Raw genomic sequence first — 12545 nt, 5'->3', positions numbered from 1 at the left:
AACTGTCCACCTATCTTTCTATATCCAGTGAAAACATCCTTAAAAATAAAAGAAAATAGATACATTTTTGGATGAAAGATCTTTAATTAGTATGTTTAATTTTTTCTAGTGTGGTATCATACATGAACAGTTTCAAAGCTTCTTTGTTTTTTCTGATGGTACAAATCAGTAAATATATGGATCAGAAATTGAGCAGCTAGGACATGAGCCAGTGTCCACATGGCATGCTGGTGTTGCAGGTGGTGGCTTTTCCCACCACACCACAATGTCAGCCCCTGATCTTGAAAGTTTTGAGGAGTTGCTCAAGTTTGTGCAGACCACTCAGTGGTTGTTCCCACCCACTGGGTGGCCTGAGCAGTGGGCGCTGCAGATCAGTCTTCCGTGGCGGGCTGAGCACTCCAGTCTTCAGTGGGGAACTGCTGAGTAGGCACCGAGGGCACCTGCACACCTTCGGACCAGTCAGAAACCTTCGGCTGAGTAGCAGTGAACACAGGTGCTGGGGCCGTCCATCCGCCCTGAAACTCCTCCTTGGTCACAGCTTTTTCGGTGGCGGCCTGCTTTTCTTTTTTAATCTCTTCAGGATCTCTGTAGAAGTAGAGATCAGGCATGACCTCCCAGGGGTGTTCACAGGAGATGGTACCACACATGCGCAGAACCTCCCGGGCCAGCATCCACCACATCAGACCCACTGAGTGGGCTCCCTTGTTGTTGCATGGGATGACAATGTCCATGTAGCGCAGAGGAGAGTCTGTGTTACACAGAGCCATGGTAGGCAGGTTCACGTAAGATGCCTCCGTGAGAGGCTGGTGGTCAGCCCGAGGATCGGTAACCACCAGAAGCCGTGGTTCCCGGAAGGCTGCCTGGATCTGGTTAGTGAAGGTTCCAGGTGTGAAGCGGCCAGCAATGGGAGTAGCTCCAGTGGCAGCAGCAAACTTCAGCACAGCTCTCTGGCCAGTGTTCCTGGAGGACATCACACTGACATCAGCAGGGTTTTCAATGGCCACAATAGCACGAGCCGCCAACAGAAGCTTCTCCCAGGTCCTCTGCAGATTGATGATGTAGATGCCATCACTTTGCCTTTTGTAGATGTACTGTTCCATCTGGAAGTCAAGGTTGGTGCCACCTTGGTGGGTTCCTGCTGCAAGGAACTCGAGGACGTCCTCCTCCTTCATTTGCAGGACATCAAGGGCTCCGGACATTGTGACAGCTTCCCCTTAAGTTATGCCGGGAATCAAAAACAACGCCATATGGACCCCTCACCGGGTAGCGCAGAAAGGCGACTTATTGTTTATATTAAATTTGATCATCCAGCTTATGTTTTTTTGGTCAGGTTTCTCTACTATAAAGTTATATCTCCTACTAAGATATTTAGGAATGAAATCACCATGCATATCTCACATTTAAGGAATTGGTGGGGACAATGTTCTAGCTACTTTAAAGTATAATATCTATCTAAGTGATTTGAAATTCATCTGCATGGGAAATTTGTCTCTTCTCTGCATATATTTATTTACTCATTTATTTATATGTGTGTAGAATAAATTGCATATTTATTTTATATTTCAGATTATAATCCAATACTAGTAATTTATTTTGTTGCTTAAATTTTTCTAGCTTTGACCATTGGGCTCTATTTCAAGTGAGTTTTTTCCCTTTGATATGCATCCTCATTTTATTTATCTAGGGCTTCTGTAACAAAGAAGTCCAAATTCAAAATATTGGCATGGCCACGCTTTCCCCGAGGCTGCAGAGAAGAACCTTCATGGCGTTCATCTTCTGCTGGTGCTGGCAATCCGTAGTTTGACTTGCAGGCTTTTGCTCTTGTATTGCTCTCCATTTTCAGATGAAATTCTCTCTGTGTCTCTGTGAATTCTCCTCTTCTTTTTTGTTTTTTCTTTTTTAACATTTTATTCCAGAATAGTTTTAAATGTACACAATAAAAATCATAAGCTGCTAATACTGCTAGTCCCCTAAACCCCTCACTTAACTTCCCCATTAACATCTTATATTAGCATATTTGTCACAGTTGGTGGGACACACCCAGCTTCCAAACCAGTCACTGGACATAAGAACCACACAATGTTATAAGGACCTCATCTTAACCATTCACAGGTCAGTAAAACTCTGCTTCTAAATAAGGTCACATCTGAGATTCTGAGTGGATATGAATTTGGGGAGAAGCACTATTCACCCTATCATTTTGGTATTTTTTGAAGTATTTTCTAGCATTCTGCAATTATAAGACATGTCTGTTTCAGGCCTAGACTCATCATTTTTCCATGGATCTTGGTTCCTTTTACTAGAGACTGCTAATAGAATTAAAGATCTAGACACAAGGTTTGATAGTCGCTACTAGTGTGGCATTATTTTCTAGGTCCTTTTGGCTGAAAGCGTAAAGAATTATCTGAGTGTTTATAACCAGTGTACAAGTGCCCATACTATACATTAATTCATACTGATGTCTCCAATTCCAATCCATTACCCACATGGATCACTGTAGCCTTTTCCTCTTGCTTATCTGTAATCTCCAATTCCATTAGTGAGAAACCTAGATCCTACCATCTACCTTCTACCTACTTACCCTTGTATTCTTACTTGTATACTTATATTCTTGTATACTTATCCATGTATACTTACTAAATACCTACTTATTCTTGTATACTTATATAGTGGTAGCAGAATGGTTAAGCCACAATCAACTCAACTAAAATGTTCATGCATAGTTTATTTTGTCATTAATCATAAAGACATCAATCAAGTCAGCACCCTGTCTCCTTCCTCCACTCTTTCATCTAGGTAGGGTTGTTTCATATAACTAGGATCCTCTGACCTCTTAAATATTTTAAAATTTTCATATATCATGATTCATTTTGGGGCCGATAATGAGGAGTAGCGGCTGAAGCTGCCGCCTGCAGTGCCGGCATCCCATATGGGCGCTGGTTCTAGTCCCAGCTGCTCCACTTCCAAGCCAGCTCTCTGCTATGGCCTGGGAAAGCAATAGAAAAAGCACTAAAACAAAAAAGGACATTTATAATGAAAAAATGTCAATACTTCAAGGATATAATTTCAGGGATATAGGAATATAACCAGAGTGCCAAAATGCCTAAAGCAAAAATAACATAATTGAAAGGTGAAGAAGAGAATTTGACCATCAGAATTAGAGACTTCAAAACCCCTCTATCAGTGATGAATTGAATAGCTAGACAGTGCAGCAACAAGGAAATAGAAGACTGGAAACAACATTATGAGACTTCTAGATATAAAAGTTGCAGAACACTCCACTTAACAACAACGCACATTTTTCTGAAGTACACATGGCATATTTGGCAGGATATATCAAGTTAGGCCACAAATCTCTAAATTTAAAGGGTTTTAAATAATGCAAGTATGTTCTCTGATTAGTAGTAACAAATAATGCAGAAAGCAAACACCTAAATAATCAATGAGTCAAAGAAAAACCAGAAGAAAAATTGGAAAAATAGTTTGAAATGAATGAAGACGAAAACAAACCATACCAAAACTTGTGAGATGTAGCATATTGCAGTGTACATAGGCAAATTTATAGCTATAAATTTCTATATTAAAGGAAGAAAGAAATTAATACATTAACTGTCTAGTTCCATAGAAACCAAGAAGAAAAAACTAAACCTTTAAACTAAACCTTTAAAGTAAACTTTAAAAAGATTTTATACTTTAAATTGTCAGTGGAAATGTGATATCTTTATCTTGCATGACAAAAATAAAAAAAAGTTAATGAAATAGGAAACGTCACTATCAATCTTACAATACAGTTTTATAATACAATATATTATAACTTAATAGTAAACTATGAACAATTTTATGCCAGGAAAGTAGGTATTCTCAAAGTATAATTGACTCAAAAGGAACACAAATATAAAAACCAGTCAAATAATTAATATGGAACTGTGAAAGACTCCAAATAGCCAAAAGAGTGAAGCTAGAGACTTTACAAAACCTGATTAAAACCATTATACAAAGCTGTCATAACCAAAGCAGTATAACGTTGGCATAAAAAACAGACCTATAGAACAACAGAACAGAAAACTCAGAAATTAATCAATGTACTTGCTGTCAACAGACTTTTGACCAAAGTGCCAGGAAGACACATTGAAGAAAGGACATTTTCTTCGATCAGTGTTTCTGAGGAAACTTAATATCCATATGCAAAAGGCTGATACTAGACTTCCAACTCTTGCCAATTTTATTTTGCAAAAATCAACTCAAAATGGATCAAAGACTTAAATGTAAAGCTTGCAACTGTGAACAAAACATGAGGGAAACACTTTAAGATATCACTATATACAATAATTTGTTCTGATATGGAGGAGGATAAGATTTCAAAGGCACAGGCAACAAAAGTAGAAGTAGACAAGTGGGATTACATTGAACTAAGAAGGTTCTGTGGTGAAGAGAGCTGATAGAATGTGTGGACGTATTTACAAGCCATTCATCCAATAAGGGACTGATATCCAGATTATTTAAAGAATGCAAACAATTCAAGAGCAATAAAAACTCCAAATAACAGGCAAATTATCTGAATATTTCTCTAAATACATAAAAATGGCAAGAAATAATATGAAACAGTGCCCAATGTCCCTGATAATCAGGGAAATGCAAATTGAAAACACAAAGAGATATTATTTTACTACTGTAGAATGTCTAAATGAAAAAGAGAAAAATTAGCAAACGTTGGCCAAGATAAAGGGTAAGAGCAACTCTTACACACTGTTGGTGGGAATGTAAATTCGTTATAGGCATTGTAGAAAATAGTATGTATGTTCCTTTAAAAAAAAAAAACTAAAAATAGAACTCCTATATTATCCAGAAATTCAACTACTAGGTGTATCTCCAAAGAAAAGAAAATGAAATCAGCATAAAAAAGAGAGATACTTTCGCTCTCATGTTTATTGCAGCTCTGTTCACAATAGTGAAGATGTGGAATCAACAAAAGTTATCTATTCTTTTTAAAGATTTATTTTATTTATTTGAAAGACAAAGTTACAGAGTGAGGTAGAGCCAGAGAGAGAGAGAGAGAAATCTTCCATTCTCTGGTTCACTCCGCAAATGACCGCAATAGCTGAGCTGATCCGAAGCCGGGAGCCAGAAGCTTCTTCCAGGTCTCCCACATGGGTGCAGGGGCCCAAGAATTTGGGCCATCTTCTACTGCTTTCCCAGGCCATAGCAGAGAGCTGAATTGGAAGTGGAGCAGCCAGGACTAGAACCAGCGCCCATATGGGATGCTGGCGCTGCAGGCTGCGGCTTTAACCTGCTGAGCCACAGCACCGCCCCAAACTAAGTTCTTTATTAATGGATAGATGAATACAGAAAAGTGTAAATAAAGGAAAATATACATGATGCAATATTATTCAGCCATACAAAATAATGAAATCCGATCATATGTGACAACATGGATGGAACTGAAGAACATTGTGTTAAATGAAATAAGCCAGGCACAGAAAGACAAATATCACATGCTTTCACACATATGTCAAAAGTTAAAAAGTTGATCTCATGCTAGAGAGTAGCAAAGTGGTCACTAAAAACTAGGAATAAGAGAGGAGATGGGTATAGAAAGAGGTTGGACATGGTGGTGTAGCAGATTAAGCCACCACTAGGGATACCCAGGTTTCATATTGGTGCTACTTCAAATTCCACTTCCAATACAGTCCCTGCTAATGCACCTGGGGAAGCAGCAGATAATAACTCCAGTACTTGAGTCCCTGACACCCACATGAGACATTCCTGGCCATTGGCCCAGCCCCAGCTATTTGGAGAGTAAATCAGTGGATGGAAGATCCCACCCTCCCTCCCTCCCTCCCTCTCTCTTTCTCTCTCTCTCTCCCTCTGTGTGTGTGTGTATGTGTGTCTACACCCCATATTTCAAGTAAGTAAATAAATCCTAATAAAATGAAAAAAAAAATGAATCCCAAAATATAGTTAGATAGGTGGAATGTGTTCTGTTCTATAGCACAGTAGGGTAACTAAAGTCTACAACAATTTATGATATATTTCAAAATAACTAGAAGAGTTTTAATTTTCCCAACACATAGTGGTTATAAATCTTTGAGAAGATGATAATGTTAATAATCCTCATTTGATCATTGCCTTTTGTATATCTCTATCAAATCATCATATTGTATCCCATAAATAATAAACTTAATGAGTCAATTGAAAATAAAAGTAGGGGCTGCATTGTGGTATAGAGGGTTAAGCAGTCACCTGCAATGCCAGCATCCCATAGGGACACCGGTTAAAGTCCTGGCTGCTCCACTTTCGATCCAGCTCCCTGCTAATAAACCTAGGAAAGCAGCAGAGGATGGTCCAAGTGCTTGGGCCCCTGTAGGAGATGTGGATGAAGCTCCTGGCTCCTGGCCTTGGTCTAGCCTAGCTATCTGGGGCATGAATCCGCAGATGAAAGATTCTCTTTCCTACTCTCTATCTGCAACTCTGCCTTTCAAATAAATAAATCTTTTAAAAAGGAAATTTATTTGTATTTCATTTTATTGTAAACATAGGAAGAGACAGAGAGAGAGAGGTCTTCCATCCACTGGTTCACTCCCCCAAATGAGCATAACAGCCAGGGCTATGCCAGGCTGAAGCCAGGAGCCAGGAGCTTCTTCTCGATCTCTCACATCGAGAAGAAGCAGGGGCCCAAGTGCTTGGGTATTCTTTGCTGCTTTCCCAGGCACATTAACAAGGAGCTCGATTGAAAGTAGAGCAGCTGGACTTGAGAGAGAGCCCATATGGGAAAACGGCCCTGCAGGCAGCAGCTTGACCCACTATGCCACACCCTCCCAGCCCAAAAGTAAATTTTAAAGAATACAAAAAGTCAAGAAAAAGAATATCTGAGTAACTTGTTATAAGCAAAAAGAATAAATTGGTAATTTAAAACGGAGCCTCTCACAAAGAAAATCCCAGGTACAGTTAGTTGGCTTCATTGGCACTCCTAAGGTCTGGCATAGATTTTGCCTCCTGCAGGTTGCACGTCCTCATGTGTCTACCTTCAATGCCGCCTTACTATCTCAGATCTTCTGCATTGCCACTGCATAAAATTCAACACTTTCCTTCCCTAAAAGAGCCTCTATCTGCTATGACTTGCTTTTCTGGCTGGCAAAACAAATTCTAAAGGTATCAATTACTATTTCTCTTAGTGTTATGGTACATAATGCTATGGTACATAGGTTTTGATTTTCCTGATTTTCCAATAAATATTGTTATTTTAGAGCACAGTTGTGCTAAACATGAAGTTTTCTGCTTAGAACATAAACTGTAATTTACCAGTATGCCTATATCTATTTTCAAGGGTTTTCTGAGGATTAAGTAAGTTAATAAATATATCAGCTCATGTCAAGAACCTCGGATGGTCACTGATGTCATACATACGAGTGTTAATTGTTAAATTTACAACAGGAATCACTGTGCACTAACTGCCCATGCAGAAACTCTGTCCTCAATGAGCTGTATTATGAGAGTTAACTGCGATACTGCTCAATAGTTTTTATTGTGCTGTGTTTGTGTGTGTTTGTGTGTGTGTGTGTGGGCTGTTGAAATCTTTACTTAGTGTAGAGTTGGTCTTCTGTGAACAAAATTAATTGAAAATGAATCTTAGTGGAGAATGGGACTTTGAAGGGAAGATGGGTGAGGAAGAAGGGTGGGATTGTGGGTGGGAGGGCAGGTATGGTGGGAAGAATAACTGTAAAACTGTTCTCAGTTTGTGTGTGTGTGTGTGTGTGTAAACTGTTGAAATCTTGACCTAGTATAGAGTTGGTCTTCTGTGTATAAAGTTAATTGAAAGTAATTCTTAATGGAGAATGGTACTGGGAATGGGAGAAGGAAAAAGAAGAAGGGTGGGAGTGTGGTTGGGAGGATAGGTATGGTGGGAAGAATAACTATATTTCTAAAGTTGTAATATGAAATATGTATTCCTTAAAAATAAATTAATTAAAAAGTATGCTGTATGCAGGTAAGCATTATTTATGTACTTACTGTTATTAGGATGACTATTATTCTTACATGATTTTTGGTTTCCTATTTTCTGCCACTGAGTTAATTAATTAGGTACTATGAAACACATGAAGAGTGTAATTTGATTTAAGGTAACTTTATCATAAATAGGCCACAAATACAAGTTGAGATTTATTACTGATTAATAAGAGATCTATGTAAAAACATTTAGGATGCAAAGTCTAAAGTGATCATTATGTCATAACCAGCTCTGACATGTAGGTCTGGAATTGGCAGGTTGAAAACAGCACAATTTTTTTTTAATTAAACTTTTATTTAATGAATATAAATTTCCAAAGTACAGCTCATGGGTTACAATGGCTTCCCCCTCCCAAAACTTCCCTCCCACCCACAACCCTCCCCTTTCCCGCTCCCTCTCCCTTTCCAATCACATCATGATTCATTTTCAATTCTCTTTATATACAAAAGATCAGTTTAGTATATATTAGGTAACGATTTCAACAGTTTGCCCCCATATAGCAACACAAAGTGAAAAAAAAATACTGTTTGAGTACTAGTTATAGCATTAAATAAGAGTGTACAGCACATTAAAGGCAGAGATCCTACATAATATTTTTTTTTAAATTAATTAATTTTCTATGCCATTTCCAATTTAACACCAGGTTTGTTTTTTTTTTTTTTCATTTCCAATTATCTTTATATACAGAAGATCAATTCAGTATATAATTAGTAAAGATCACATCAGTTTGTACCCACGCAGAAACACAAAGTGTAAAAATACTGTTTTAGTACTAGTTATAGCATCACTTCACATTAGACAACACATTAAGGACAGATCCCACATGAGATGTAAGTACACAGTGACTCCTGTTGTTGACTTAACAATTTGACACTCTTGTTTATGGCGTCAGTAATCTCCCTAGGCTCTAGTCATGAGTTGCCAGGGCTGTGGAAGCCTTTAGAGTTCGCTGACTTTGATCTTATTCCAATAGGGTCATAGTCAAACAGCACAAATTTTAAATGCCATTACAGAGAAAAAATGCCTTCCTCATGGAAGAGAAAATAGTTTCAAACATATAAGAATCACTGAAAACAACTGGTGTCTCAGTAACAAACGTGCCAGGATGATCAGGATAAATCACAATGATCACGTGTCAATGTTCTGAAGCCTTGGGAAACCCATCAGTGTTTTTAGGAGTGGAGAGAACGTGTTCTATAGGCATCCTCAGAGATTTCATTGGATATTAGAAGTGAGGAAGAAGTGTCAAAAGATATCAAATCTGCCCTCCTGAAGAACAGTATGTGCTCTGAGTCACTGATATGCAAATGTGTTGGTCTCAAGGGAGAAATGATCAACTCAAAAGTACCATGTACTGTCAAACCCTGAGACAAACATTTACAAGACTTTCATGCCAATTAGTTACACACAAGTATAAAAAACACACAAATAAGACTTCAGACATTTTACTCACTATGCATATATAAGTCAGGGCAAAAATAAAGAGAAAGATATTCCAGATACTTATATCCCAATTGGCACTTGTACCAAAAATCCATTGAAATTCCTCTGCTAGATTCAAAGTATCTACAAACAATTTACTTGATGATGTTAAAACTATATCAAAAAAGTCTACTTCTATAGGCATAGTGAGAGAAATATAACAGTTACTAAAGATGACACGGAAGTTCGTTCTCAAAGATGAGAACTGCAGTGGTTCCTGTAGTTTTTAGGGTCAAGGGCTCAGTCAAGTATAGAGACCTTCTTGTTTGCATTCCTGGATGAAAACTGGAGAGTTGTGGTTCACACTTTAATTAGTTCTTAGCTTTGTCCACTCAGTGAAACTAGTCATCAGTCTGTGTCTCTCTCCCACTACACGTAAACACCAAATTTTGAAGAGATGGAAGACTTGGAGCCTTGCTATCTTATTAGAAGAAAATATGTGAATCTAGTTTTGGTTTTTCAATCTACCTAAAAAATCTTTGCCCTAAAGTTATTTTCTTTCCTCTCTTCTCTGAGAAAGGATCTGAAGATGCCCAACTAACTTTTTTTGGAGCTGTATGCTAAAAAACAAGGCAAATGTGGGGAGGAAGATGGAGCCAGAAAGATTAAAGTAGAGAATCATAAACATCAAGAAGCAAGTTGGGGCTTTGGAAAGAGGTGGAGGAAAGGATTTGGGGAATTGAAGAGAGATCCTGGATGGGTACACAAAGGTTCAGGGAAGATGGTAGGGGAGATACTGGATCTAAATATGGCACTTAAACTTTATACATCTGCATCTTCCTCATAGTCTTTGTGAGCAAATGTTTTGCATAAAAATTAAAATTAACAAATATTTGCTTGCTGTTTTGAGCTTTCTTTGATCAAAACATTGCTCTGAGATTGACCTGCCTGGCTCTCTGGTTTATAAGATGACGGGCAGTGAAGATCTGAATTTGGTTAGTTGTCAGCTATTCCACTGAATTTGGTTAGTTGAGAATATCACTTCAAAATGTCTCTTCTAGAGTGTCTCTCCTTTTCCATAGCCTCTGCTCTGATATATGTTCTCATTCTGCTTCACTTAGAATATCCCAAAGTCATTTCTTCTATCTTTTTGTCAATCCATCCTTGGTCTTATGGACATATTGCAATATAATGCCCAGATTATGTTACTTAGCATCTCTTTGAGTCTGAAGATAAGAGGACAATACTATTTTAGTAGATCCCTTGAGCTACCTCTGTGTCTGCCACATACCTCTCTTGGGAGGAGAAAGGTTAGACTACAATTAAGCTGAACTCTGAGCAGCAGTCTTTAGTGCTTTTGGCATGGAGCATCAGCCTTTTCTCCCATGATGGTCTTCAAGCTCAGATACATCTGGGATCCCTATTCAAAAGTCCAAAAGGAAACGCTGACAAAATTTTAGGAAAAAAAGTTAAAATTTTAAAAATCCATTCTTCCTGAACTGTCAGAACATATAGATAAAAACTTAAAAGAAATACGCATAATAAGGGAGCCATCCTATCCCAGCCTCATCCTGGGGTGAGGCTACAGGTTTTCCTTAAAGGAGGTGATTCTCAAGTTCAATTCTTTTACTCAAGCTGTTTCTCTCCTGCCCCCTCCTACCTTTCCTCATACAAACATGTGTACTTAACTTTGCTTCCTATGGTTTTATCAGTGAATAGAGAATTTATAACTCTTAGAGAAAAACATGTTTTTCTCTCACATATGTTTATTTGGAGGTGATTATGACTGATCTTGAATATAAAATATAAAGGAAAAGAAAATGAAACCTGAAAGGCTTTAAGTCACTTATGTATTCAACAAATATTAATTGAGAAGCTACTAGGTGTTAAGCAATGACACAATTTGCTAAGTGCTGTAGATAGACTAGGTAGTAATGCAATGTGCTCCCTGTCCTCAAGAATTATGCAGTGAGAGGGCCCAGTGCTGTGGTGAGTGGGTGAAGCCATTGCCTGCAATGCCAGCATCCCATAATGGGCACCAGTTCCCATCCCAGCTGTTTCACTTCTGATCCAGCTCCTTGATAATGGTGTGGGGAAAGCAGGGAAAGATGGCCCAAGTGATTGGTGGCCCAAATGAAGCTCCAGGCTCCTGGCTTTGAATTGGCTCAGCTCTTGCCATTGCAGTCACTTGGTAAGTCATTCAGAGTATAAAAGATCTCTCTCTCTCCCCGCCAATATAACTCTTATTTCAAGTAAATAAATAAATCTTTTTAAAGTATATAGTAAGAGACGGATTCAGAGAAGTTAATAAGCCATTAGAGAATGTGTCATGTGCTATAATTTCAGAACAGTGTACTCAGGGAGCACAAACAAGAGACAGCTAGCTGATACAGGATGGTAGAACCTGATGATATTTAAAGAGGGATTCAGTTTGGGGAATGAAGTGAGGTCCAGGAATACATTGGAACTGTATAGAGCATGCTAAACTGAAATATATTACTTAGTAGTCAGAGTGTAGTGTAGTTTATATTACAATCAATTTTATATTTTTATGTCTCTTTCTTTACCCTCACACACATTTTTTTTTTCAAATAAAAGTTTCTATCTATTCAATAGTTATTGGGTGTCTCATATACCAGTCACTATCCTAGATACTAGTGGTTCTGCAATGAAATGTGCTTACGATTTTCCTGGGGATATACATAGTCTATAGGAGTTCTCAACCAGCTCATGTAAACAAGTAAAGCCAGTAAAGTGAATTACAATGGAGAGTGGGGAAGACATTAAACCTGACCATAACTCCTTTATGTCAAGGCATTAAAGCTCAAATTACCAAGAACCTCTGTGGGGGCAAAACAAACACATTTACAGATGAGAAATAATTCACAGAATGTCAGTTGAAGAGTTTTGCATTACCAAAAAAAGTAGTTGCTTCACAATTAAAATGTAGATGGGAAGGTTCTCCAAGAATCTGTAAGAAGTTTGAGCCATACATTAGGACACTGGAGTGGAGAGAAGGCAGGTGTTCTGAGGTCCACAAAGACATGGGCCAGTACTTCTATGCTTTACAATGGAGACTCAGTTGTTAACTCCAAAGAATGCATCATTGTCACCTCTA

General features: G+C 38.2%; 1 protein-coding gene across 1 annotated transcript; it reads right to left on the bottom strand.

Annotated features, from left to right (window-relative positions):
• Positions 1-371: 371 nt before the first annotated feature.
• Positions 372-1199, bottom strand: LOC133756954 (small ribosomal subunit protein uS2-like). The gene has a single exon (XM_062187574.1). The coding sequence runs from the start codon at positions 1197-1199 to the stop codon at positions 372-374; it is 828 nt and encodes a 275-aa protein (XP_062043558.1).
• Positions 1200-12545: the final 11346 nt, after the last annotated feature.

Source organism: Lepus europaeus, chromosome 3 (genome assembly GCF_033115175.1).
Source record: "Lepus europaeus isolate LE1 chromosome 3, mLepTim1.pri, whole genome shotgun sequence".
Lineage (NCBI taxonomy): Eukaryota > Metazoa > Chordata > Mammalia > Lagomorpha > Leporidae > Lepus > Lepus europaeus.
Note: the sequence above shows the minus strand (reverse complement) of the source record. Positions and strands in the feature narration are given on the sequence as shown.